Genomic DNA, 25,340 nt, shown 5'->3' with positions numbered 1-25,340 from the left:
TCAGTCAGCAGTCGTGTGAGGAGGTATGCAGATTCAGCCAGCAGAGCGACAGTCATGCTCGGAGCAGACACACGATGACTGGGACAGTGACGTTTGGTAAGAAATTAGGTTTTTTGACTGAAATAGTTGTTTCAGATTTTATCAACCCAGCACTACTCTGCACATTAAACTGTGTTGGCGTTATTTCGGAAGTCGTAGTAGTTTGTGTCGGAGCAGCACCGCAAACAGCAGAAATGTTAACGAGTGAACATTATTCGGTTACATCTGTCCTGGTGTTTTTAATCTATGTTGAGCTGTGTAATCGGAAGTTTCCTGCCAAGGAGGTGTGTATCTTCAACGGTGAATGGAGAGCGATGTGGGGTGTGTGTCTTGTTGAGTCCTACCACGTATTGTTGGTTACGTGGTTGTGACAGACATATAGACATCACCAGTCTGAGGCTTTTTGAAGGAGTTGACTTTTCTTGAATCTCACTGCACTTGTTGTGTCTTAGTTGATATCCAGGCACTCCCATTTATATTGACCCCAACCGACTGACTGGTGTGATTTAAACTGCAGCTTTATCAAATTAGTACAATAAAGAAATAATCCCCAAGAAACATTTGTATAAACTTCACAAAACTGTTGTTTTTGTAAACCGTCTCAATACACTATGGAAAAAAGTATTGTTTTTCAAAAAGCTGCGAGAATTATAACTTAATAGAGATGAGTGATGTGTATCTGCTAATAAGCATTCAAGTATCACATGATAAATGTGATTATGATGTTATATTGAGAACGTGAACTCTGAATTTACAGTTTGCAGTTTACTAATCTGTTTTGTCTTTATTAAGAGTTATATCAGAAAAAGCAACATAGGGGACTTAGTATGTTTAAGGAAGCGGTTTGGCCTTCAAAGCCTGAAGATTATTTAATAACTTTTCATTTATAATTTATATTAATTTATAGTCACATTATTAAATGTTCATGCTGCTGCCTAGAAATGACATTTATTGGTTTATCTCATGAAGGACAACCTCATAACCCCACATTGCAGCTTCAAGTGTGTAGAGTTGTGATTGTGCCGCCGCCTTAAGATGGTTTATCTCCTCTGTTGTAGCTCCGACATGAGTGGGGCCAGTAACACACTGGCGAGAGAGTTCCTGACGGACGTCCATCAACTATGCAGTGCGGTGGCACAGAGAGCGGAGGCACGGGAGGAAGACGAGGAGGAGAGTCACATGGTGGCACTGGGAGAGTACCTGGTCCGGGGGCGGGGCTTCCTGTTGCTCAGCACCCTCGACTCCATCATTGACCAGGTGAGGATGTTCAAGGCCACCAAAAACATTAATACTGATCAGCCCAGATCAGTCTTCTTCATTCTTCATTCCCTTGAGACCACTCAATCTCTTAAACTTTTCACGCAGCTGTGTAATATCAGCAGGACAAATTCAAATTTCCGCACATAAGCCTATGTAACCAATGCCGAGACTTATCTCTATTCATCAAAAGGAAATTCCAACTAGAGTTAGCTAAAGAGATCCTGTATAATGCTCACACATGATACCAGATACAAAGATTATGCTAACATCACATCGGACAGACCTCAGATGCTAAGATTATGGAGGCATTTTATGATCGCAGTGCAATAAAACCCATTAGGGAAACATGTAGAACATACCGTATATGTATAGTTAAACATTTTCACTGGATTCGACTTCACTTCGGGTGTTACTCAAGTTTGCAGATGATCATATCTATAAAGGAAATGAGCGCTGAAGTGCCCAAAGTTGTTTTCTGATTGATTGCAGAGAGTTGGTTTCAATGTTCTGCTGCACGCAGGACGTTGACGCTGAAATGCAAATCTATTTAGAGCAGTTGATGAAATCTTTATATCAGATAATACACTCCGGCTGTACCAAATAATTGCAGATAAAGATCAGGCTCCACTATTGTTATTGGTATTGTACTAATTATAGAATTAGATTCCAGTGATAGGATAGTTTCTGACTTTTGTGATCCAAACGTATACGATAACTTCAGAGCGTTATAAAGATCAAAAGTCAAGATGTTTTTATCTAATAAAGTATTCTGCTTCAATTCATATTTTTTGGGCATTTAGCCTTTTAAAAACAACTTTTTCACTGCGGTCAGAAAACCGTTTGCTCTCCAACATGCTGCACATATAGGGAAGCACGCGCTGTCGAATTAAAGTCATAACAGAATGTTAACAGAAAGAGCAACTCATTTAATCTTTTATTCAAAACCTATATAAATAAATTCCATTCGGTACAGCCTTATTGCCGCTTGGATTTCAAGACCCTAAACTCTGTTATTGTACCAATACATGCACATAATTGTCTCTATATTTGTTAGGTTACCTTTCTAAATCATGCATGTTACAACGGCCTGAAGGTTGGTCCTACTGATATTTCTGATTGATTGCAGAAAGTTGTTCTGCTAATATGCAAATCTATTTAAAACGGTTGACACTACTAACTAATAATGTTTGTATCATACAATATACAAAATATATTGGTATTACTCTCTTTTAAAATGGTTCACAGACGTGGTTTGGACCTGGATTGGTGGAAACACTCTACCATGAAGGACAAAGGTGGCCAATCTGTTGTCACTTATCTACAACACTGAGTGCTGAGCACTTTATTTAGGTGCTCGTGTTAAATGATAGGAATGGCGTCACACAAGCAGGTATTGTTTGCTCTGCTAACCGGCACCAGACTCTGACAGAGCCCAGTGTTTCCTCTGCCTTGTACTGGTTCAGCAGAGCCTAGACTACACTGGACTCACTGTGTTTATGTATTGATCTGATCTGTCAGGGCTTTTGGGTCATGTAACAATTTATTAGATGTTTGGATCCAGGGGGAATTAAGTAGCTTTCACATGACGAGTCTAGCGCTGCACATAAAAGATCAGAAACCATGACCAAGTCAAAAACAATTGGACCTCTTGAGTGTTGTGGTTTGGTGTTTCTCTTCAACAATTCCCTGCGTCAGACATGATGCTGAGTTGAATGTCAGCGTACATGAAGCATAATGGTTCAATGAGGTTTCCAGTGCTTTGATGGTGTTGATGGGAAAGTCAAGGAATGCACAGGCTAAGTACTCACACATGTCAACAGAGTGTCATGGCCTTTGAGGTGGTGCCTTTTGATATGATGTAAATAGTGATCTCTTCTGAAAAAGTTCTGAGGGAAAGATTGGATCACCAGGTTGTGTTATTGTTGCACCAAACAGCCTTTTGAATAAGAAGTGTAAGTAACAAATGCATCATTGAATGAGATATTATAACGTGATAAATGTGACCCTGTGTGTTGGCGTCTCGCGTATTGTTCACATCCATCAGCTAATTTCACACACACACATTCATTATATGTTCTCCGTTAATGGGCGCCTCCAGCACTGAATTGTAATGCGTTTATGTGTTCGTGTTTTATTACAAGCAACAGCTGTGTGCGTCAGCTGTGGGCTGGAAGGAGTCGAGCAATCGGGGTCAGGGACTTTTCTAAACATTTGTTTATTTGTGGTATCTAAGAACTTGGGGTTTGAAAAAAGTTGTTTCAAATCCTTGTGTCTGAATTAAGAAGAGAATGTATTGTGAGTTGGGTGAATACTCCCACCATGTGCCACCTGGTCACTGTTTCGATGACTCAAGTCTTCTTTTCTTTGTGTAAGACTCGTATTCATTACATCAGTAAAACTATTCCACACAAAACCAGTATTCCTGTACTCATGTTTAAACATACCAAGAAATATAATTGACATTCACATAAAAAAATAATTATAGACAGGGATATACAGTTTGTTTATGCGTTAAATGTCAGTCATCTCAGGATACATCATCAACTGAATAATTTGAAAGCCAAATGCTTTGCGGCAACCAGATAAAAAAGCTGTATAATTTACAGTCAGAGGTGGTTCGAGTTGGAGATGCACCAATCAATCTGCCAGGCTGATATATGGGCCTTTTTGAGCTTTTTCAAGATGATATATCCGTGTACAGGTGGGCCAGTACAGAAATAGGTTTGAGGTCATTAAACCATCACATTTATTTTGACCCTGCTCAGTACATAGGGATAAAAAAGATTCCATTTGAACTCCTTTGCAGCCGAATGGTTACAGCGCATGCCATGTAACTGGAATATTGCCAGTTTGATTGCACCCAGTGGCCTTTGATGCCTCTTTTAAAATGATATGGGCTATTGGTCAAGATATCGCTATCAGATAACGATATCCGGACAGTATCAGCTTCACAAATCCAATTTTGTCCGGGCTCTAGTTTGGGTATTCAAAAGCAGGCCAGTATCAAACAGAAAGCCTCCTTGTTTAGTGAGTTAAAATTTGGTAACTCATAAGTCAACGTCAGTCAATCATTGGCTATGCATAAACACCACACAAGTGACTGACCCATTACCAGGGTCAGTTACTGGCACAACATATAAGGAATTTATGATGTGTGTATTATATTAGAATAGAAAATACTTCAATCTACAACTGCAGTCTTGTAAAATCAGCAACTGGATCATTTGTAATCCACACAAGTAGGTTTTTTCTTTCTTCTGTTTTTTTAATTAACACCTGATGAGTTGGTTCTCTCTCTGCTGTGAGGTATGCACTGGATAGACATGAGATCCCCCAGGTCTTGGAAAGTAAGGCTGTCATGTAGTTGCTACATTGCTTCCGGACACATTTCCCTGAAGACTAACAAACTAAAAGCACACAAGTAAATACCTAACTCCTGGAAAAGAACACATTTTTAATTAAACTGTTCAAATTCACAGTTACAGTTCAATTTAGACTGAAAGCTAATCTTAAAGTAGCTACATTCTCTTTGTTGAAAGTAGTGAAACACAAAGGGACATTTGTACCGTTGATCTTGATGGGAGTGTCTGGGTGTGACTTCAGAGTGTGACCGAAGGGAGCGGGGCCGGGAAGCTTTCTAGGTAATCTCACTTTGTTTTGTTGCACTCTCAGGAACTGACCTGCCGGGAGGAGCTGCTCACTCTGCTGCTGTCGCTACTACCACTGGTCTGGAAGATCCCTGTGCAGGAGGAAAAAGCCCCAGGTCGGTATTACCACAAATACTGTGTACTAATATATATGTAATACTCTTATCACTTGTTCATGTAGATTTTAACAGCACATTCCTCACACTGCCCAGCTGTACTTGCACACGTGACTATCTCTTATTCCTGTTTGTAACTAATTACTTCAATTTACATACTTCATTTTATGAGTGTTACATTTGCTGTGCATTTCAGTTCTCTGTGATGTGCAAACTGTACGGTCACATCTTGAACTGAAGTGCTTACTACATTTCATGGTCCAGAAATGTTCTCTAGCTTTGTTTATTTATGTATTTGCTTAATCTTCCATCTTTTCCATAATTATTTGCCATTTATTAAGATTAAGCCATGTGTTGGCATTAGCCTTGGTGTGTTTCTGTGAAGTCAGTGGAATGTGTGCACATTGCTTTTGACTGCAAATAGTGTCTGTGTTTTTATCAAATGACTCATTTTGAATGTGTTTTACTTGCTTAACAGTGCAAACAGCGTACTGTGCTCATTTTGGTGATGGATGGATTGTGATTGATCTTTGTAGTCAGTGTCTCTCTCCATTACGTTGAATCTTACAAACACAAGCAGGCAGTCGCACAACAGGAGAAGAGTAGTGGTGGCAGAGGCTTGTGACCTCAGGATGACACTGGTATTTAGTACAGAACTGCTGATCCTAGCTAACATGGACCCGAGACATTTTTACTCTAATTAATTCCTACTCACCGAGTGTGTTTTAACATGCAGCTGAGTTGAAGTTACTCATCTTGCAGATAAAAAATGTAAGCGAATATGGAGTCTCAATGTGCCACACGTGTCATTAATCCTACATCAATAGTCAGCATAAGTTTGGTGAGACTAAAAAATAACAGTATTTACTACCCAAGGTAGATTCAATATGTTTTTCTTCATGAATGTCCAGAATGCAACTGACAGATTTATTTTATGTTGACAGATTTCACCCTGCCGTCCCTACTGGAGGTGTTCCTTAGCCGGGAGGTGAAGGCCGCCCCTCTCAGAGCAGGACAGAAGGCTGCGACAGATGAACAGAACTCTGGGAAGAGGTCACGTGTTGGCAGTGGCACCTGGAAGTCTCGGAGGTCACGCAGAACGGCGCAGAGGTACTCTGTAAAGGATGCGCGGAAGTCCCAGGTTTCTACCTCGGATTCGGAAGCCAACCCCGAAGAGAAATCTGTCCCGGGCCCCGGTGGTGCAAGGAGCCGACGGTCACATGGCTCCACCATCCGGGTAAGCTGTCAGCATCATCGCTCAGAGGCCTCACAGTTAACACCCAGCGCCCCTGCCCCCACAGAAGCCATGAGTGCACCGTACCCACACCCCCGAGCCCCTGGGTCCCAGATGGTGGACACCGAAACCCTGACAGACCCAGCTGCAATATCAATTTTCAACCGCATGGAAAACTCGCCCTTTGATCTCTGCCATGTGTTGCTTTCCCTGCTGGAGAAGGTCTGTAAGTTTGACATGAGCATCAACCACAACCCTGGCCTGGCAGTCAGTGTCGTACCGACTCTCACTGAAATCCTGACTGAGTTTGGAGATTGCTGTGCTCCAGGGGGAGGCGGTGGAGGGGGAACGGGGCCAGAGGACCTCGCTGGAGGCTGGACGGAAGAGCCCATTGCACTGGTCCAGAGGATGCTTCTGCGCACCATCCTGCACTTGATGTCAGTGGATGTGAGTCAGAGTGAAACCCTCCCAGATAGCCTGAGACGCAGCCTGACAGACCTGCTGAGAGCCACCCTCAAAATCCGAAGCTGCTTGGACAGACAGAGTGACCCGTTTGCTCCTCGGCCTAAGAAGACCCTGCAGGAGGTCCAGGATGACTTTTCATTCTCCCGCTATCGCCACAGGGCGCTACTGCTGCCAGAGCTCCTAGAGGGAGTACTGCAAGTGCTGCTGGGTTGTCTGCAGGCTTCCACACCAAACCCCTTTTTCTTTAGCCAAGCGCTGGAGCTCATCCATGAGTTTGTCCAGCACCGCGGCCTGGAGCTGTTTGAGGCCACAGTGCTGCGGCTGGAGGGACTCGGCAGGGCCAGGGATTCGGAAGTAGGGGGTGAGGTTTCAGAGAGGCTACGAGGTCTCATCGCAGGAATCTTTAAGATCATCAGTGCGGTCAAGAAGGCAAAGTCGGAGCAGCTGCATCAATCCGTGTGCGCCAGAAGGCGGCACCGTCGCTGTGAATATTCCCACTTCCTGCATCACCACAGAGACCTGTCAGGTTTGCCCGTCTCTGCCTTCAAGCAGGCTGCCAGGCGTAACCCCTTTGAAGAGGATGGAGAAGGCAAGGAAGGGATGGACGGTGATGCAGTGCGTTACCCTGAGCGCTGCTGCTGCCTGGCTGCCTGTGCTCATCAATGTCTGCGGCTCTTGCAGCGATTGTCCCCCAGTGGGCCAGCTGTGTTGCAGGTACTGGCCGGGGTGCAGGCCGTTGGAATCTGCTGCTGTATGGACCCCTGCTCAGTCGTAGGACCCCTGCTGCATGCCTTCCAAGCTCCAGGTCTGCGTAGTTACCAGTCTCTTGTTCTCAGTGTCCTGGGCCGGCTGATCCTAGACCAGCTAGGTGGCGGACAACCCTCAGAGAAGGCCAAGCTGGCCTCCTGCAACATCTGCACTCTGGACAGCAGCCAGCTGCCGGGCCTGGAGGAGACACTGCAACACGGGGAACCTTCAGCCGTCTCTACCAGCCTGTGCTACCGCTCACAGGGTATTCTGCCAAGTGGAGGGGGAGAAGAGGACATGCTGTGGAAGTGGAACGCTCTGGAGGCCTATCAGGAGCTCGTGTTTGGTGAGGACTGGCAGCTGAGCCAGCAGATAGCTGGCCATGTGTGCCACCTGACCTTGCGGGGCAACGCTATAGTGCAGTGGCAGCTCTACACGCACATCTTCAACCCTGTGCTGCAGAGAGGGGTCGAGCTGGCCCACCATGCCCAACAGCTGGGGGTTTCCACTGTGTGCACTCAAGTCTGCAGCTATCACACACAGTGCCTGCCTGTTGAGATCCTACTCATTTACCTGCAAACGTTACCGGCCCTTCTCAAATCAAGGTGAGCGGTTTTGCATTTTTCTTGAGTCCTACTTTTCTGTCTTTTCTCAGTGGTTGTTTGAGTCAGTTTTAGTTTGAGTGATCCCTGTAGTATTAGACTGCATTTCAGGATTCTGCCAAAGATGCTTTGAATTGTATTTAAATTAGGTAGAAAGATGTGCAGCTGCAAGCTATTCTTGAGTTAAGTAAATGTGCAGAAGCATCAATAATGCTTTATTTGTTTTGACTAATGTGTCATTAGAAAAATGTTTTGGCAGCTTTCTCACTCAAGAAAAGGATTCTGCTCCTTTTTATACGACCATATAAAGCAAATATAATCAGCCAGCTCAAAGTAGACACCTAATCCACTTGGGCATTGTTTGTTATTCGATCTGTTTATCCAGGTCATTGCTAATTGATGCTAATCAATAATTTATTACAGCTTTGTGTACTGAGTGGCAGATGGCAGATTAGTGACTGTTTATGTAACACTGTGATGAGTACAGTAGTCGGGCTAAAGCAGGTGCTTGTGGTATTTGTCACATTTAACAAAATGCTTCCAAAATGTATTTGGTATAATACTGTATTCATTAGTTTTTACTTTGGGGTTTATTATCGGTTTAATATTGAGTGGTCAGCTTTGAGACAATCCAGAGACATGCAGGTTGTTAAACACTGAGTGTGTGAATGTGTTGGTCTGTCTGCGTGTAAACCATGGTGACCTGTCTCGGTTATATACCGGCTACGTCCCAATGCATGCTGGGATAGGTTGAATCCCCATGCAACCCTTGACAGGATCAGTGTGAATGGAAAATGGATGGATGGGTGCTTTTGAGGCAGTCTGAATTTTAATATGGAAACCTATACGCCCACTGCTGACAGAGTGTGTCATTCTGCTCTCTGAAGGTTTGACTGGCATTCAAAGCCTTTACAGCTGTGACGTTTGTCATCCGAGCCTTTTCAAAAGACACTATAGAAACAATACGTCCTTTTGCTTATGACAGTATATACAAGTTTTATATTCAGATCTCCCTTTTATTAGTAGTATTTTCTTAAAAAACAATGTATGACGCAGAAGTAATCCCTCTCATCACTTATGACCTACTAGAAGTGTGTTGCACTTTCTGTAACTGCGGAGACTCTGCAGCCCTCAGCCTGTATTTTCTTATTTTGCTGTTTCTAAAACAAGAGTGAATCTGAGGTTGGCTTTCACCCGCTGACCAGCACCCTAACTCTCTTTGACACACTGGCAACATCCACCCACACAGTACGTGAGGCAAAAAAACTATATTGGCTGTTGAATTGAGACCACTTACTGTTGCTATAAACAAGTGTAACGTCTCTTTAGTCTTTGTTGTTCTAAACAGCTCTAAGAATTCCACTTAATTCAGCTTTTAATTGTCCAATTTACAGTATATTTAACACATTTAGATTTAGTCTGTTTTATCACAATTGTACAACTTTATTGAGACTATAGGGTTGCAGCACACAAGGTGGAACAAGACAGCATTTGCTCAAATGTAACGTACAACTGGTCTTATTTTCAATATGTCTTGGAACAAATTTTAATATTTACTACACAGCTAGATAAAGAAAAGGATGACTTGAGAACAATGCTTACTGAACTACTGCTTCTGGTACCACCCGTCCTCACATATGTTTGTTCAATCACTATCGTTAAAATAAACGGCTCAATCTGGTGGGACAATTACATCTTTTATAACCGCTGCATTTCAGCCTTCTCCCAAACTGTTAAGTACTTGTCAGATGTTTAAAATGTCTCCAAACAGAAGATTCATCATAATTAAGGTGCTTTTTTTTTTTTTTGCCAAAATATCTCTGGGTTCAGTGCCGTCTATGTGACATTATGGCCGTATGCATAATCTCCACACTTGCCTGAAGAAATAACTTTTCGCGATGTTCAATTTATTGTCAGAGATCACAAGGATAGGACAAACTGAGGTAAACACAGATTTGCACCTCCAGTGTATTCAAACATTTGCCCTCTTAGGTTGCCTTCATATATTTCACATACTTCAGTAGGCTATTGAATGGCGAAGGTTAAAATTACATCGAGAGTGTTTTTTTTACGTTTGCGAGATCTTATCCTGCATACTAATTAGCTTAACTAATACAGCAGAAGTACAGAAGCTGCAGTGAACAGGTTGATTTCATAGCATGCTGTTGCAAGATGACCTAAAAGACAAGAAAGCGTCTCAAAGCTGCACATCCTCTGACATCTAGCCGGCCTCTATCAGCTCTCACTGGTCCTGTAGTTTTCTGTGTTACAGAGCATTTTTGAAGAGGAGAACATTAAATATTCAGGCTAATGCATAGTCATTCTGATGAACTTGCACACCACTAATGAAAAGAGGAAATGTTCTGAAAAAGCAGAATTAATCAACTCTACATTGATTTGGAGGAAGACTGGAGAGATAGTTAGAATTGGAGAAGAAAATCAGCAAGGTTATTATTTATTCAATTTACACATTTCATGCACTCAGAGCTTTAATTGAACATCTGTTTCAGTTCCTTAACAGACTGTGTAAACAAACTCATGCTGAGATGAAAGCGTTCTTATTTTCACTCGCTGTATAATGTCAGCACATCTCCTACCCACTGTGGATGTAACCTTCACTCAGAGGTGACACATTATTCGTTAAGGTAATTTACCCGACATTGTAGGAGTGTAATTTATTATTTATCACTGCCTCAAATAGCCTGTGTTTTCCAGTCAAAGACACATTTAAAAGAGTAAAACGTCAGCTTTGTTTTGCTCAATAAACGTGCGATAACTTCGACTCAATGTGATGGAAATGTGTCTTTGTGGCTCAGTAAAAGATACGCACAACAACACACACACAAAACACATTAGATAACAAAGCAAATGCAGTGTGAAGTTGGAACTTTACTAATATAGCAGGTGTGTTCGTAAGCAACGTAAGCGTAGTGTCCTTCACGCTTCATTTGTCAAGTTAATAGAAGTCGAGTAATATATTTAAAGGAGTTGTTGTGCCCTGTGGGGAAATTATATCTGCAAGCCAATGGGAGGAAATTAAATCAGTGAAGGAAGGAGTGTGACTGTGTGGCGGCAGTGGCTTTGCCTCTGATTGACTGGTTGCAGAGTTTGTTAGATTAGATTTAGTGCTGCCATTTATTTTAATTGCTGGGAGAATTTAAAAGTCTGTCACCATATAAATCATGTCCTTGCCCAATGAGAAGCTCATGCAAAGCCATGTTCTTCCTGGGGCTAATTTTGTAAATTAATGTTATAGTGTATTAAAGTGTTGGATTATAAATCTTGTATTTATATTGAGTTTGCATAGTGTTTATGTCCACTTTCTGTTTTACTATGCTGATCTTTCTGTTTCAGGGTGATCAGAGATCTTTTTGTCAGTTGCAACGGGCTCAATCAGGTGACGGAGCTCGTCTACCTCGACCAGACGCGATCTTTGGCGTTGAAGGTGTTTGAGACCCTGATAATCGGCGTTGGACACCAGCAGGCTGATGGGGTGCTTCAGCTGGAGAGTGTTGATGCTGAGGAAAGGGAGGCCGTCCTGGGCCTGGCTGAGGAACTGGGGTCCCGAGGGGCTGGAGAGAGCCCACAGAGCCTGAGTAAGTTCTACGAAGGCCTAAAGGAGGCGTGTCCACGCCATAAGAGCCGGAGCGGGCAGGGTCGTGGACCAGGATGCAGCCGGGCAGAGACCCACCTCCATGTTATCAACCTCTTCTTGTGTGTGGCTTTCCTCTGTGTCAGTAAAGAGGCCGATTCTGACCGCGACTCAGCCAACGACTCTGAGGACACTTCAGGGTACGACAGCACAGCCAGTGAACCTCTGGGCGGGCGACTGCCTTACCTGTCCCCGGATTGCGTGGCTCTGCCTTCCAAGGAGCAGTTGCGCTGCGCTGCAGATGTTTGGTCAGTGTGCCGGTGGGTCTACCTGGCCAGCCCCTTGTTTCAGAGGCAGTTCTTCAGACTCGGAGGACTGGAGGTCTGCTTGCGCCTCATGGCCATGGTTATTCAGAAACTTTCCTGTAAGACAAAGGATGGGAAAGCAAAGAAGAAGAGGGACGGTAAGGGCAAAGGCAGCCCCGATTCCACAGCCTCAGCGGCCACACTGGGACTGGAGGAGACGACTCACGATACAGCCGACGCCCTCGGCACTTGTCCAGCCGAGGGAAAGACCAAAGATCCAGCAAAGAGGCTGGAGGAAGAGTGGCAACTCCAAAGTATTCGTCTCCTTGAGGCCCTGCTGGCGATTTGCCTGCACAGTGCTAACTCGGCCCTGCAGAGGATGGAGCCTGAGCTTTCTCATCAGGTATGTCGTTTAATATCCTACTGATCAATCAACTAATCCCCGAGCACAACCACAAAAAAAAAACATATATTCTGGCTTCAATGAAACTGTTATGTCTCCTCTGGTCTATAGCTCCAGTCGGTGGACGAGACTCTGTTTGAGGTGAGAGACCAGCTCTCTCGCTCCGGGGTGGTGAACTCTGACCTTGCTGTTCCTCTCTTCGACTCTCTCCTGAGAGTGGCCTTGGCAGAGGTGTCATCCTGTCCTGATCCTCCTGAGGAGAAGCCAGACAGGGTGAGTCCTGCCTTGGGAGAAACTGTGAGTGAAGTTACTGCACCTTTTTTATATTCTCGTGTTTTTTTTAGCAACTTTTTGAGCAAAGTTTTTTGACACGTTCAGGTTACAGGCAGTCCGACTTGATTCCTCTGCAGCTACAGGAGGTGCTCTCCATGTCTTTTATGTCCTGCTATACAGCCTCTCCTCAATAGAAGTTGTTGTTTTTACAACTACTCCATCTTTGTTGCCTTCTGATTCAAAGTGTAGTAATTAACTCAGTGAATGTAGCTAAAGTTTTACTTGCGGCTATTTGAAAACTAACTAGTGCCCCATTGGTGGCCTCTGGGTTTGAGTTGCTGACCGTAATCCTTTGTTGCATGCCATTCCCGGCCCTCTCCCCTTATTTCCTGTTGTCTATCGCCTGTCAGCTTTATAGTATGGCTATAAAGTAGCAATTCATTGCAATGAAAACAGGACCAGAAATACATTGTTTCTTACTTTCGTGGCCTTTCATTAAACAGATTCTCAACGAGGTGACAAATGGGCAAATGGTGTGAAGCAGGGATGAATACTGGAAAGGGCAAAGAGAGATCAAAACAAGCATGTGTGACCAGAACCAAACTGCGTATTGATGTGTGCGTCCCAATGATATGAAGTTATCTTCCAATGTTCCCAACGAGTCGCTGTCAAAGGGACAATGAGTCTTGGATTGATAAAGTTGTAATTGCTTTCCCCCCCAGTAGAATGATGCAGATTGTGTTCAGTCGCCACACACTGCTTCTTTGGCTGAACGCCGAGCCAAAATAGAGCAGTGGTGTTTATTTAAGAACAAACCGTACAATGAAAGGAAAATAATTTTCCAGCACCAGGGCGGCTGTGTGCGGCCTCGCACACTGTGCTGCTAAGCAGCCGTTATCTGCCCGGCGTGCAACAGCGAACATTATGATGGCCATTGTTCAGACCAAGCAGCGGATGCAAACATGAACAGGCCCTCATTTTGAAACCCAAACGGGTCACTGATGGTACTTTGTTTGAAAGATTTTTACATGTTAATATAAGTTCCTCATGAACATATACAGATTCACTGTGTTGAAATATTCCCACATGTCCTTTAGTCACGGCAACTTCCGCCTTCTTAATACAGTCACTAGTAATGCAGGCTGCATTAATGAATAGTGCTCAAGATCATATATGGGTTGGACCAGACATGAACCGCTTTTATTTGGTGAGACAAAGTGAGACAAATGGCTTCCGGCCGCTCAGTAAAATGACTTCCCGCTGGTAGTCGTTGCCTCTCTCCCAGCCTTCAATGTGTTTTTCACAAGTCTTAAAATGCCTGTCTGACTAAGCCTGTTCCAACACAGAAGGATTTAGCTTTTTATATAATAGATTTACCTATTTCCTAAGAGCTTAGCTCTTTCTCCGTGAGCCCAGCAGAGTGTGATGCTCACTTAACCATAACAAGTATGTGCTGTGAAGCTCCAAGATTAGTCTTCCACCACAAAGTTTGTCCATTGAAGGACTATTCTTTGAAATGTTCACTGAAAGCTGCCTGGCATTATGCTGAAAGGAGTGGAGGTGTGTGTTACAGTAAGCCTATTCTTTTAACTGTGTGTGTGTGTGTGTGTGTGTGTGTGTGTGTGTGTGTGTGTGTGTGTGTGTGTGTGTGTGTGTGTGTGTGTGTGTGTGTGTGTGTGTGTGTGTGTGTGTGTGTGTGTGTGTGTGTGTGTGTGTGTGTGTGTGTGTGTGTGAGTGACTGCTCACGTCAAGGCGCTGTGCGAGTGCCCAGCAAATCAGCTGATATTTGTCTCATGACCAAAATCGTCTACTTTTTTTCCCTCACCACTTGAAAACATTTTGTTTGCTGTTTATTTTCCGTATTAGTGATCGGACCGCTGCTTGTCATGCTTAGTATATTTTGGCATAACATTTTTTTAATAACCGCATTGGGTAAGCTCTTGTGAAATATTTGTTATCTTACCAACAGCTTGACCGGGCGATGATTTTGTTGTATTTCGATTGTGAGGGATTAGAGTTCATAACTTTTTCTTACCTCCCCTCCTCTGTCTTCCTCTTCCTCTCTCACTCTGTTTCCATCAGAAGCTCCAGGTGGTTCCAGCAGGCGACCTGTCCGAGGAGGTGGACGAGGTGCAGAGCTGTGGCGTTAAGCCCCCGGGGGAGGAGGAGGGCTACGACGCTGACAGTGAAAGCAACCCTGAGGACATGGCCAAGCAGGAAGAGGGTAGGTCCACACTTGCTGTCAAGCCACACAGACACACACAGACACACACAGACTCCTCTTTTAAGAATCCACAGCTACTGCACACACCTGACTGCTCCTAATGATCTTGCCTCTGGCTGGTTGAACACTACTTATGTTGTTTGCATTACTTTTTAAGTCTTCCTCTGCACATTTTTCTTTTTTAAACTTCTCTGGGATTATTTTAAGAATGCTTTAAATCTCTTTTTCTCAATGTACTCCGTCTTCTGCGACGTTTGTTTTTGTTTGAGATAAATGTCAACAGACTAATCTTGATGGATTGAGAAGTCTCAACCTCTAAACCTGCTGATTTATAGCCTTGGGAAATCTGGCTTCTCCCACTGTTGAATTTATCCCTCAACGCAAGCATTGAATTATTATTCATTAATGTATTTACTGGAGGATTGTGTGTTTGAACAGCGTCATAGTTTTTAAGAAGTTTGCAGTGTAAAACACACATCCTCCTTTTGGCTTGCCGCAGAGGATATTTTGCAATAACAAGTGGCTCGTTTCTATTGCGCACATATGACATAGCAGAAACAGGCCTCTGTCTCACCGGTTAAGAACGTGGCCTCATTGCAGCCTTTTTCCTTTTTCATCCCCTCAGAATACAATCATTGTTTTACGTTTTACAACTGCAGGCAAATACACTCTGTGGCCTCATGAGCTGGATCTTGTGACTTTAAGTCCCCGTAAAATGGAGACTTTATCTTCCTGGAAATCGTATTCAACCTGGAAAACCGTGAATCCGAAAGGGAGAATTAGCCACCTTTTTTATAGATGTTTAATCAGTGCTGATGGTGAATGTAGTCCACGCGGAGAAAAACATTTCCCAGTGCTTGCTATATTGACCAAGAAAGCTGATCTCTCTTGCTGTGGAGCAGTGCCAGCTGTGCCTACATGTACCAGGATGCATTGTGGCGAGTTCGCTGCTTCTGATAAAGAAACACAATGAATTCACAAAATGGCAATAAAAGAATAAAGGAGATGTTCTTACACCTAAACCAAAAAATACAACCTTCTGAATTCCAGTTCCTCTTTTACACCGAACACCAACAGGCTTATGAATTGCCTTGTTAACTCATCATAAAACAAGCTCCATTCAAGCTGAACAGAAACAAAATGTATCCGTCTGTTAGTCTTTCCACTGTTCCAACAATCAGCAACTCTGGTTTGGTTGAGTGACTTATAATTGAATTGATCCCAACCCGGCAGGAATAGTGTGTTCTTCCTCTCATGAAACCGCCGATGTCTCTTCATCGTTGGACATCCTGGTTCAATTAAAAAACCATCATGAAGTAAGCACTGCCAGCTAGTTGCTGTAGTCATGAACTAAATAAAATGATCTATTTAAAATGCTTTAAAAAAAATTAAAATAAAGTATTGTATTTATTTATAAGGGGTTTTGCTTGATTTACAGGTGTCTTAATAATCTATTGCAGACAACTGTGATATTGAAAAATGACAATTAAATGCAAACTGGTGGTTTACTGCAATTCAATTCAACTTGGGCCCAAACACAAGCACAGAATGTTTTCACAAAATGTTATTCAGGGATGGCAGTCTGTCTATTTACTGCAGTATACTTTAGATCTGGAGCGTTAGATGGAGGCAGACTGTGTCGCTGTGCACAGGGAGGGAGAGCCAGCTTCGTTATAAAAGGAGGTCCCAGAAGCTGCAGGGCTGCTCTCCTGTAAATCATGAGGGGGAGTCCTATGCTGCTCTGAGGCTGCTGAGCACAGGACTGAGGCTAATTCATTTTTATGTGCTGCCTTCAAGATGGGAGGCTGGAGCTGAAGCGAGGAACGCCTGTGGATCGTGAAGATGTTGAGGCAACATGGCGTGCCAGGCAGCTTGAAGTTTTCCGTCTCTTCATGTCTGTGTGCAAGTCTCTTGTTGTGTCTCTGATCTTGCCCCGTCGTGTGTGTGGCGGTTCTCTTAGGCGTGAAGGTGGAGTCTGCTGTGCTGTATGAGTTTGCGGCGGTGGGGGACGGGCCCAGGGGCGGCTTGCTGCTCTTCCCGGAGATCTGCACGATGGAGCTGAAGCTGCTGGCCGCCGGCTCCCCGGACCTGGAGGTTCTGAGCCATGTGTTTCACAGCCTGCTGGGTGCAGTACACGCCAACCACCACAATGCTGCCCTGCTCTACGACCAGGTCCGACTGACCGCCTCTTCTTCTCTGTACTACTCGTATTCGCCTCAGCAGCCTTCGTTTGTCTTGCTTTTCTCTTCCACTGTGCTCTGAGGAATACGCCTGACCTCTGTCCCTTCTGTCCCGCACAGGGAGGAGTCAAAACCATCCTGTCTGGCTTTCACAGCATCCTCAGCCAAACAGACCCCTCCTTTACAGGTTTGTTATTTCTTCTGTCTTATTTTTATCTTATATGACAGTGTAGGATGTTATTCATGTGTGACATCTCAAGGCAAAAATTGTGTCCACCCAGTTTGCTGTTTTTTGTCCCCCTGCTGTTGACATTTCAACAGGGTCCCCAGGGTTTAAATGTCATACTCAGTCTAAATATTTTTCGGAGTTCTTGCGAAAAATGGTAAACAATGGATTGATATCATATAGAGAATGTATGTTTATCTTATTTAGTATTGTAATATATTGTCATGTGTCTGTGGCCTTTTTTGTTTAATATTTTTAGCTGAGAGCAAAGCAGGCAGTGACGCTGTTTTGGGTTTTTGCTCGTGGTGTTCTGGTTCATGCCCAAGTAAATAAACTGTTTACGTAATCTGCTCTTCATTCGTCTACATTCAGATTGCCAGTCTGTGCTAGTGGAGCTGCTGGTTGCCATGGTGAGCCAGCGAATCACAGCGGAGGAACTGGCTCTATTGATTCGCCTCTTCCTGGAGAAGACCCCACCTACTGTAAAGATCTAACTCTATCAGCCACACATGTACTGTTAGCTTGCGCTCAGGGTGTTGACACTGATATCTTATGATTAAACTGTCTGCCCATTTAATTTTTCAGCAGGAACAAAAACTTAATTTTCTTCCTGTCACACTCTCTTCTCACTTCCTGGTTCTTTAACACTCATCAACACATAATACTTCGACGGGCCCACTTCACTTTATATACAACAAACACCAACGTGTGCAGAACAGATGTGACGCTACAATTTATTACCACGGTGTTGGAATCCGGCAGCAGAGATCATCAATAACCCAAAAGGGAAGAGAGGGGTTTATTTTTAATCATGTGAACAAAATGACATGTGACCTTGGTTTTACGTCTTTGAAAATGAGACACATCAGTGACTACAGTTGTCACTTATGAATCTTTTTCCTTTTTTCGTACGGCTTCACAGGATTTTCTATTTTAAAAAGTATGTTTTGCTGCATTTTATCAAGACTCAGTGTGATCACAGGTTTAATGCTGAGCTATTTTAGATGGATCACACTGTTATATCAAATAAACTGCTTAGTAATCTGTTTACTTTCTTCACTTTATTTAGAGATTATCTAGTGTTTTCATTATCAAAATGATAGACTGTCCTTCTCACTCCCTCTTTACTTTGTTGCCTGCAGGAGATTTTACTGAAAGGCATCCTACAGATCGTTGAAGCCAACGTGAATATAGAACCTCTTCATTTCCTGTCCTTTCCCATAATACTTGGGGCTTCGACCCCAGGAGGGGTGACCACTGGCTCCAGACAAAATGGGGCTGCCGGAGGGAAAAGTGTTGGTTTGCTCTGGAAGGGCAAGCTGTCTCCTGGGCGCAGGGAGGGCGATACCGAGGTCAGACCAAGCCACCTCCGGTCCTCTCCCTGGCACATCGCTCCCCTCCACTTGCCCCTCGTAGGGCAGAATTGCTGGCCCCACATGGCTAGCGGCTTCAGTGCCTCTATGTGGCTGAGAGTGGCAGAGCAGGAGGAGAAGGATGTGGAGAAAGACAAGGGTGAGACACAGATCCTTCACCGAGACATTGAGATGCTTGAAGTGCATAAATCAGTGAACTTTTTTGAGTTTTCTTTATCGTTGTTTTCCAGAGGAGAGTAACGCTCCTGCAGCTGAGTCCCACCATGGCGCCTCTCAGGCTGGGTCGAGATTATTAGAGGAAAATCTCATTCATATTCTGTCAATGGGCTCCAAGGCACTGATGCTTCAAGTGTGGGCAGACTTCTCTACAGGCTCTCTCACATTCAGGTGAGCTCCAGCATGGACTACAGTCTCAAAGATGTGTGTGAATAATGGGCTACCATTTCTCAAGTATTTGTAGTTTATGGACCTTGAATTACTGTAATGTGCTGTTCCCCCAGGATCTGTATAGACCCAAATGATGAGATAAAAGCAGGGCTGCTGGCGCAGGCGGACTCTGGGGAGGAACTAATCCGAGTGGGGCAGTGGCAGCACCTGGGCCTCACTTACAGCCAGCAGCCAGAGGGCAAGAAGAACATCCATGGCCGTGTGGTTGTCTGGGTGTGCGGCATCAGGTGAGGAAGATAGCAAGAGCAAGACTGTGGCAGTTTATTTTCAATCTGGTAAATTAGTGAACGTTAATCCTAATTTATCATGCTCGCTGTTTCAGGAAATGTGAGGTGTCTTTGGACTACACCCTTCCAAGAAAATCCAGTTTATCATCTGACAGCAACAAAACCTTCTGCATGTTGGGCAACTGTTCGTCGTCCTCTGAGGATCTGTTGATGCAGAGTGGACGCTGGAGCATGGGCACTGTGCTTCTCTTCAATGGTAGGACCTCCTGTCTTCTTTACCTAACTGGAATCACATCTCTATAAACTCTTAGACACTTAATGTCAGACGGCCGCTCATCATGTTGCTACATTCTTATGTGCATTCTGTTTTAATCATTTATACATTTTAATCTGTTCCACCTCAGTGCTGCTCCCTGGTGGCACATTGCACTGATTACCAACGTATCTCTCATGAGCAGCATTTACTGTACACAAATGTACAGTAATGATTTGTGGTGCAGTTATATTTTTAAAGCGTAACTAGTCTAGTGGCTGTAAAAAGCCGTTGCTGGTATGATGATGCTGCTGTAGATTCTCAGCATTCTCGCGGGAGGCTCACTGAGTACTTCTCTTGTTGCCTCTAAGTGGCTGTGAATGGCTTGCCTCTCTGCGATGTCTGATGTCTGTCCACAAGCTTAGCCTCTCTGCTGTCGTAGGTTGCAGTTTCTTCTGGGAAAAGAAGGACCGTGAGATTCATCAAAGTTTCATTAAACCAGAAATAAAACATCAAGGTGTACCATGGCGTCTTGCTTTGCGTCCCATCATATGTTATTTTTATTGCATTGGTTATTGATGGAATGATATGAGTCATTTACTCATGGGGTTGATTTTCCATGTTTAGATTTTCCACAATTCTGTTTTCGTGCCTCCGTAACAACAGACATTTGCTGCGTTTGCCTCATTAGGAGATTACTCGTATTTGTAACTCTATTTGCCTCCATCTTTCAGGATCTAGAATAGGATCTGAGGAGGCACTGTACCTTTACACCAGCGGGCCTGACCTCACCTCAATCATGCCCTGCAAGTATGGCAAGCCCAATCTGACAGTCTCTAAGTTTGTCACTCTGGAAGGCCTGAAGTGTGAGCATGTGCGGGAGCTTCTGATGAAGAATAAGGACGTGGACACAACAGCTTTGGTTGTAAGTCTTTGTTTATGTGAAGCATTAACTCAACACAAAATGGGCACACAAAAATGAAATAAAAGTGTTTTATTGTCACTGTTTCAACCAATTTCTGCATGATAAAATGCAGACTGACACTGCAGGTGAACCCTGTCCATGTACTTTGTGATCAAAGTGCTCTATAAGCGTAGCAAATCCCTCCTATGTCTCATATATTGTTTCATTTCACGGTGTATGAGTTGTGTGCTGTTCCAATTAGCGGTCATTAATGATGCTGCACAGTAAGAAGTAATTTTTCCCCCAATGGACAAAGCAATTACAGTTAAGCTGCAGCTTTTTCATTGAGACTGAAAATAGTTTTCCTTCCATTAATACTACTGGCTTTGTTGATAACTCCACTGCTTTAAAATAAGGGAGTAAGACGAGAAGAATGAATGATTGCCCCTCCACATTTTTATAATTTCTGTTATGCTCTAAAAAAAAGTCTAAACAAGATCCAAATCCAAAGCTAGAATTTGTAGTCCTAAGCTAGCGAGCCTCCTTGCTTGGATCTAATTGAATTTCAACAAGATTTACTACCGTAAATACCTCAAACGTAATAATTAAAAGTTACAGGATGAAAGTTTTGCCTGGAAATAATGACTGCGTGGACTGTGTTCCTGAATAGGAGAGCTTGGCAGTAGTGTACGCGCCCAGCAGTCCTCGGGTCTACACCATCTATGAGCCCGTAATCAGACTGAAGGGTCAGGCCAAGACGGTCGTCACCCAGCGGCCCTTCAGCTCCAAGGAAGTGCAGAGTGTTTCCCTGGAGCCGAACTTTCTCAAAGCTTTCCTCCCCACTGAGACGCATGGCCTGCAGAGCGTCCTGCACAAGATCGGTGGAACAGGAAACTTTGTCTTCCTCTTCGCGCAGGTAGGACAGTCTATTTTATTTTTTATGGAGCTCGAGCCCTCGCTGAGTCAGAGAGGTCATCATTCCTAGTTTTGGGGATATTTCTGGAACACTGTATGTTTAGATGGATGTATTCCAAAGAGTGGAAAGCGACGGTTTGATTTAATAAACCAGAAACATTCAGCGAATTTTAAGAGCAAGTTTCCTCTCAGCAATGTAGAACAATGTACATAATAACGTCACATATTCATTGCGACAAACGACACAAAGAAGGAACGGATTAAATGTCCCCGGTCATAAACACACAAGTTTAATAGTGCTAGATTAGTTGGCCAATAGAAAATGTTTAGCCATTTTTTTTTATATTGAATAATCATTTAAATACATTTTCAAGCAGAAATTCCAAACATTTAATGATTACAGATTTTTAAATCTCAAAGAGAATTTGCTGCTTTTCAGTGTCTTAACAATATAGTAAATTAATATCTTTGTTTTGGGGGATTTTGGTTGTCACATTGGACTCTTGGAAATTATGTTTGGCATTTCTCACTGATGTTTGAATAGCGATGTTTTATAGACCAAACAATTGATCAATTAATCAAATGAATAATTGGCAGGTTCATTAATTATGAATAATTATAAAACTCCAATTTCTGAAGGTGCTTGATGCCATATGACCAGCGCTGCAAGGACATTGTTCTTGATTATTAATATTTATAAATGCTCTATGTTTGAACTAATAAGCTACGTCACTCATCTGATTCAGACAATGTGACCTAATTAATTATATCAGTGATGTGTAGGATGAGGAAAAACTTATAGGTTTTTCTGCACTTGTTACTTCTTGCCAGTAGGGATCATAGTTTAAGGTAAATTGTACAGACAAAGTTTGATATTGGGCTTGTGTGTGCGTTTTTGAGAACATAATAAGCGTAGCGGGAACAGTGTAAAATAATGTTTGGGACCTCCGACCTGCACTGTTCACATTTCGACTGTATCCTTCTGTCCCTCTGTCGCTCATCTCTGGGTCTGCGGCGTCCAGACGGTGGAGCTGAGTGACTGTGAGAAGACCCAGGCTCTGGCCCTGCAGGTGCTGCTGTCTTTGTCCAAGTTCAACCAACACCGCATCCATGAAATGGACTGTTACCATGGTTACTCCATGATCCACCAGGTCCTCATCAAGTCCAAATGCATCGTGGGATACCATATGCTCAAAGTGAGTCACACCCTGAACTCTTTGCTGTCTCCAGCAGCCACAACCTCTGATCTGTGCAGTAAAACATAAGCATCACCGACACTTGTTTCTTTTGCGCCATGAATCTGATCTCGCCGACCGCACCGGTGCCGCTTGAGCCGGTGTTGGTGACCCTGCTGTTACTTGACCCTCTGGCTGTGTCTGTAATTGAGCTGTGTGATGGCGGAGCGCTGAAATGGATTCTGTCTGACTTGATGAAACGCTGAGCTCCTGCAGAGTCAGACAGAACCACTGATTGCCTTTGTCACTTTAGGCTTCCACACAGTATTTTATAGCACAGAACAGCACCTATCAGTGATATTAAACACTCATAATCATTATAATAAAAGGAACATGCTGTGTTACAGTTGTTTTTTTTCTATTTGTGCTGCAAAAAGAATGCCAATTTCTATCTTCGCTCAGTCGACCAGCGACCCAAAGGGCTGTAACATTTATAACCACTGCAGTTTAGCTGGTCAGTGATAAGCGGTCCAAAAATGTTCATGGATGATTTATTGACTCTCTGGGATGCTGTTCTTTCTGGGGTGATTATTATATGTTCAGTTGTGTCTTTATTCTAGCAACACTGTAGACGTGTTTCTGATGCGGTGGCCATATTCTGTCCTTCTAGACTTTACTGGATGGATGTTGCAGTGCACCCATCCTCATCCTGGGGGACGGCGGTCAGTTCCGTTTGGACACGGAGTCCATCGCTGTGGTGCAGGACATCAGACTGCTCTCAGACGTCCTGTTGGACTGGAAGATCTGGGCCAAGGCCGAGGTGAACTCATACATCACAGGATCAATTATGATTGTCTAATAAAATCAGACAAAACATGACAGAAGATACATGCATTACACAGTACGCACAAAGACAATCAGTCATATGTCCAACTGCGAGGTAATTATCATAAATTAAAATTAGACTTTCTTTTCTCCTTTTTTTATGTTTTAAATGTGAAGTAAAACTACAATGCGGATAAACTGATACTCTAGATGAGCTACATTTACAAGATTATATTATATCGTTTTTTTTTAATCAAACTTAAAAATACAGCAGTACAGAATAGTAAGAAAAGCATTAATGCTGAATAGCTTTACTGAATCTGCACATTTCTAGTTTCCCAAGGTCATTTAATTTATTAACATCCATTCCTGATGAGGCGGGGAAAAAAACTCATCTAATGATGAGCTGGTAATAAATGAATACACCTCTGGAGCAATGATTTTTACAACGTAAAAAAAAAAAAAAGAAGGATTTTAAAGTAATAAAGAGGTTTAAACAATTTTTCACAGAGATTCTTTCCTCAATAAACCCCAAACGTTGGGGTGGAAACACTGATGGACTCAAAGAAGCCAAAAGCATAACGATACTCTCAACCAAAATATATATATAGATGATGAAGAACCAGTTCATGACTCATTCTCTGTCTGTGTTGTTTTCCGTCAGTGTGGAGTGTGGGAAACACTACTTGCTGCCTTAGAGATCCTCATCAGGGTGCACCACCCCTATCAGGTCTTCAACATCCGTCAGTTCCTCAAGGCTGAGGTGGTGCACCGCTTCCTACTCACCTGCCAGGTGTTACAGGTAGGTTGCATGCATAAAGGTGCTGTAATAGCACGTTATCGCTTCAGAGACTGTTACTCTACTGAAAACATTACATTTGTCTTAAGGAGCATCGGGACGAGCATCTGACTGCCATCCCACAGGAAGTCTGTCTCTCGTTCGTCAAAATCATCCAGGAGGTTCTGGGGTCCCCTCCGGACATGGACCTGCTCAAACTGATCTACAACTTCCTGCTGGCTGTTCACCCACCTACCAACACCTACGTCTGCCACACTCCATCCAGCTTCTACTTCTCACTGCACATCGGTGAGGAGGCAGGGCAGTTGAAAGCAGCACCTCTGTATCAAAGTGCCATTCATTGAACGCACTGAACTCTTTTGATGTCTCTTTATCTGTCAGATGGGAAGCTGTACCAGGAGAAGGTGCAGTCCATTATGTATCTGAGACACTCCAACAGTGGAGGGAAGTCTGCCAGCAGCTCTGTGTCACTCTCCCCAACTGTCTTCACTGATGCTCCCCATGAAGGTACAGCTGTTTCAACTAAATTACACCAACCTTAAAGCACTCCAAGGCATCCAACACTGTGAAGGATTAAATGCAAACCTTCAGTGTGTTGCTGTGGAATTACATTATACAAAGGAAGATTAGCAGAGTGTATGTGCCTCAACCACCAAGGAACACAAATGTTTCACATGTTTAGAGCTCTGTTACCAGTTTTATTTAAGTAAGTACCTAATGTAAGCACCATTACTTAGAGCATTATGCATTTGTGAAACTCCCTCCAATCTTCATAGTTTTCTGCCCTAAAAAAGATTTAATCTGACTTCTGCTCATAACAGTAATTCTTCATTATTGTATTCATTTTGTATATCTTTTTAAGTATGACATTTTTCCTTTTTAATCTGCTTTACTTATACTTTACTTTCCTAAAATTAACCTCTTTGTGGTCATAACCTTGTTTTTGTTTTTTTATTACTTTGATTTCTTATAAAGCACTTTATGCTTCATGAAAGGTCTATATAAATGGAATACATTTGGCTGTGATACTTGCAACAATACATTGTGATACACTGACTACAAACAACTGTACAGTTTTGTAAAGTAATCAAGGATTCTGAGCTGCCATC

The 25,340-nt window shown here is 43.3% G+C and overlaps 1 protein-coding gene across 1 annotated transcript in view; it reads left to right on the top strand.

The window, feature by feature from the left end:
* Nucleotides 1–1,097: 1,097 nt before the first annotated feature.
* The window catches only part of lyst (lysosomal trafficking regulator), a 38,020-nt gene continuing 13,777 nt past the window's right edge, over nt 1,098–25,340 (top strand). The window contains exons 1-20 of the mRNA XM_079229852.1: nt 1,098–1,296; nt 4,972–5,062; nt 6,007–8,113; nt 11,465–12,410; nt 12,522–12,683; nt 14,766–14,907; nt 16,868–17,079; nt 17,208–17,274; nt 17,686–17,795; nt 18,456–18,825; nt 18,917–19,073; nt 19,187–19,360; nt 19,456–19,616; nt 20,348–20,538; nt 21,188–21,433; nt 22,455–22,628; nt 23,278–23,427; nt 24,097–24,234; nt 24,321–24,519; nt 24,613–24,738. Of these exons, the coding sequence (XP_079085978.1) occupies nt 1,105–1,296; nt 4,972–5,062; nt 6,007–8,113; nt 11,465–12,410; nt 12,522–12,683; nt 14,766–14,907; nt 16,868–17,079; nt 17,208–17,274; nt 17,686–17,795; nt 18,456–18,825; nt 18,917–19,073; nt 19,187–19,360; nt 19,456–19,616; nt 20,348–20,538; nt 21,188–21,433; nt 22,455–22,628; nt 23,278–23,427; nt 24,097–24,234; nt 24,321–24,519; nt 24,613–24,738 (6,115 nt within the window). The 5' untranslated portion in view covers nt 1,098–1,104. The remainder of the gene's footprint in view (nt 1,297–4,971; nt 5,063–6,006; nt 8,114–11,464; nt 12,411–12,521; nt 12,684–14,765; nt 14,908–16,867; nt 17,080–17,207; nt 17,275–17,685; nt 17,796–18,455; nt 18,826–18,916; nt 19,074–19,186; nt 19,361–19,455; nt 19,617–20,347; nt 20,539–21,187; nt 21,434–22,454; nt 22,629–23,277; nt 23,428–24,096; nt 24,235–24,320; nt 24,520–24,612; nt 24,739–25,340) is intronic.

Source organism: Taurulus bubalis (assembly GCF_910589615.1).
Source record: "Taurulus bubalis genome assembly, chromosome: 14".
In the NCBI taxonomy this organism is placed as follows: Eukaryota; Metazoa; Chordata; class Actinopteri; order Perciformes; family Cottidae; genus Taurulus; species Taurulus bubalis.
The sequence above is the reverse complement of the archived record's forward strand: the minus strand, read 5'-3'. Positions and strand labels throughout refer to the sequence as shown.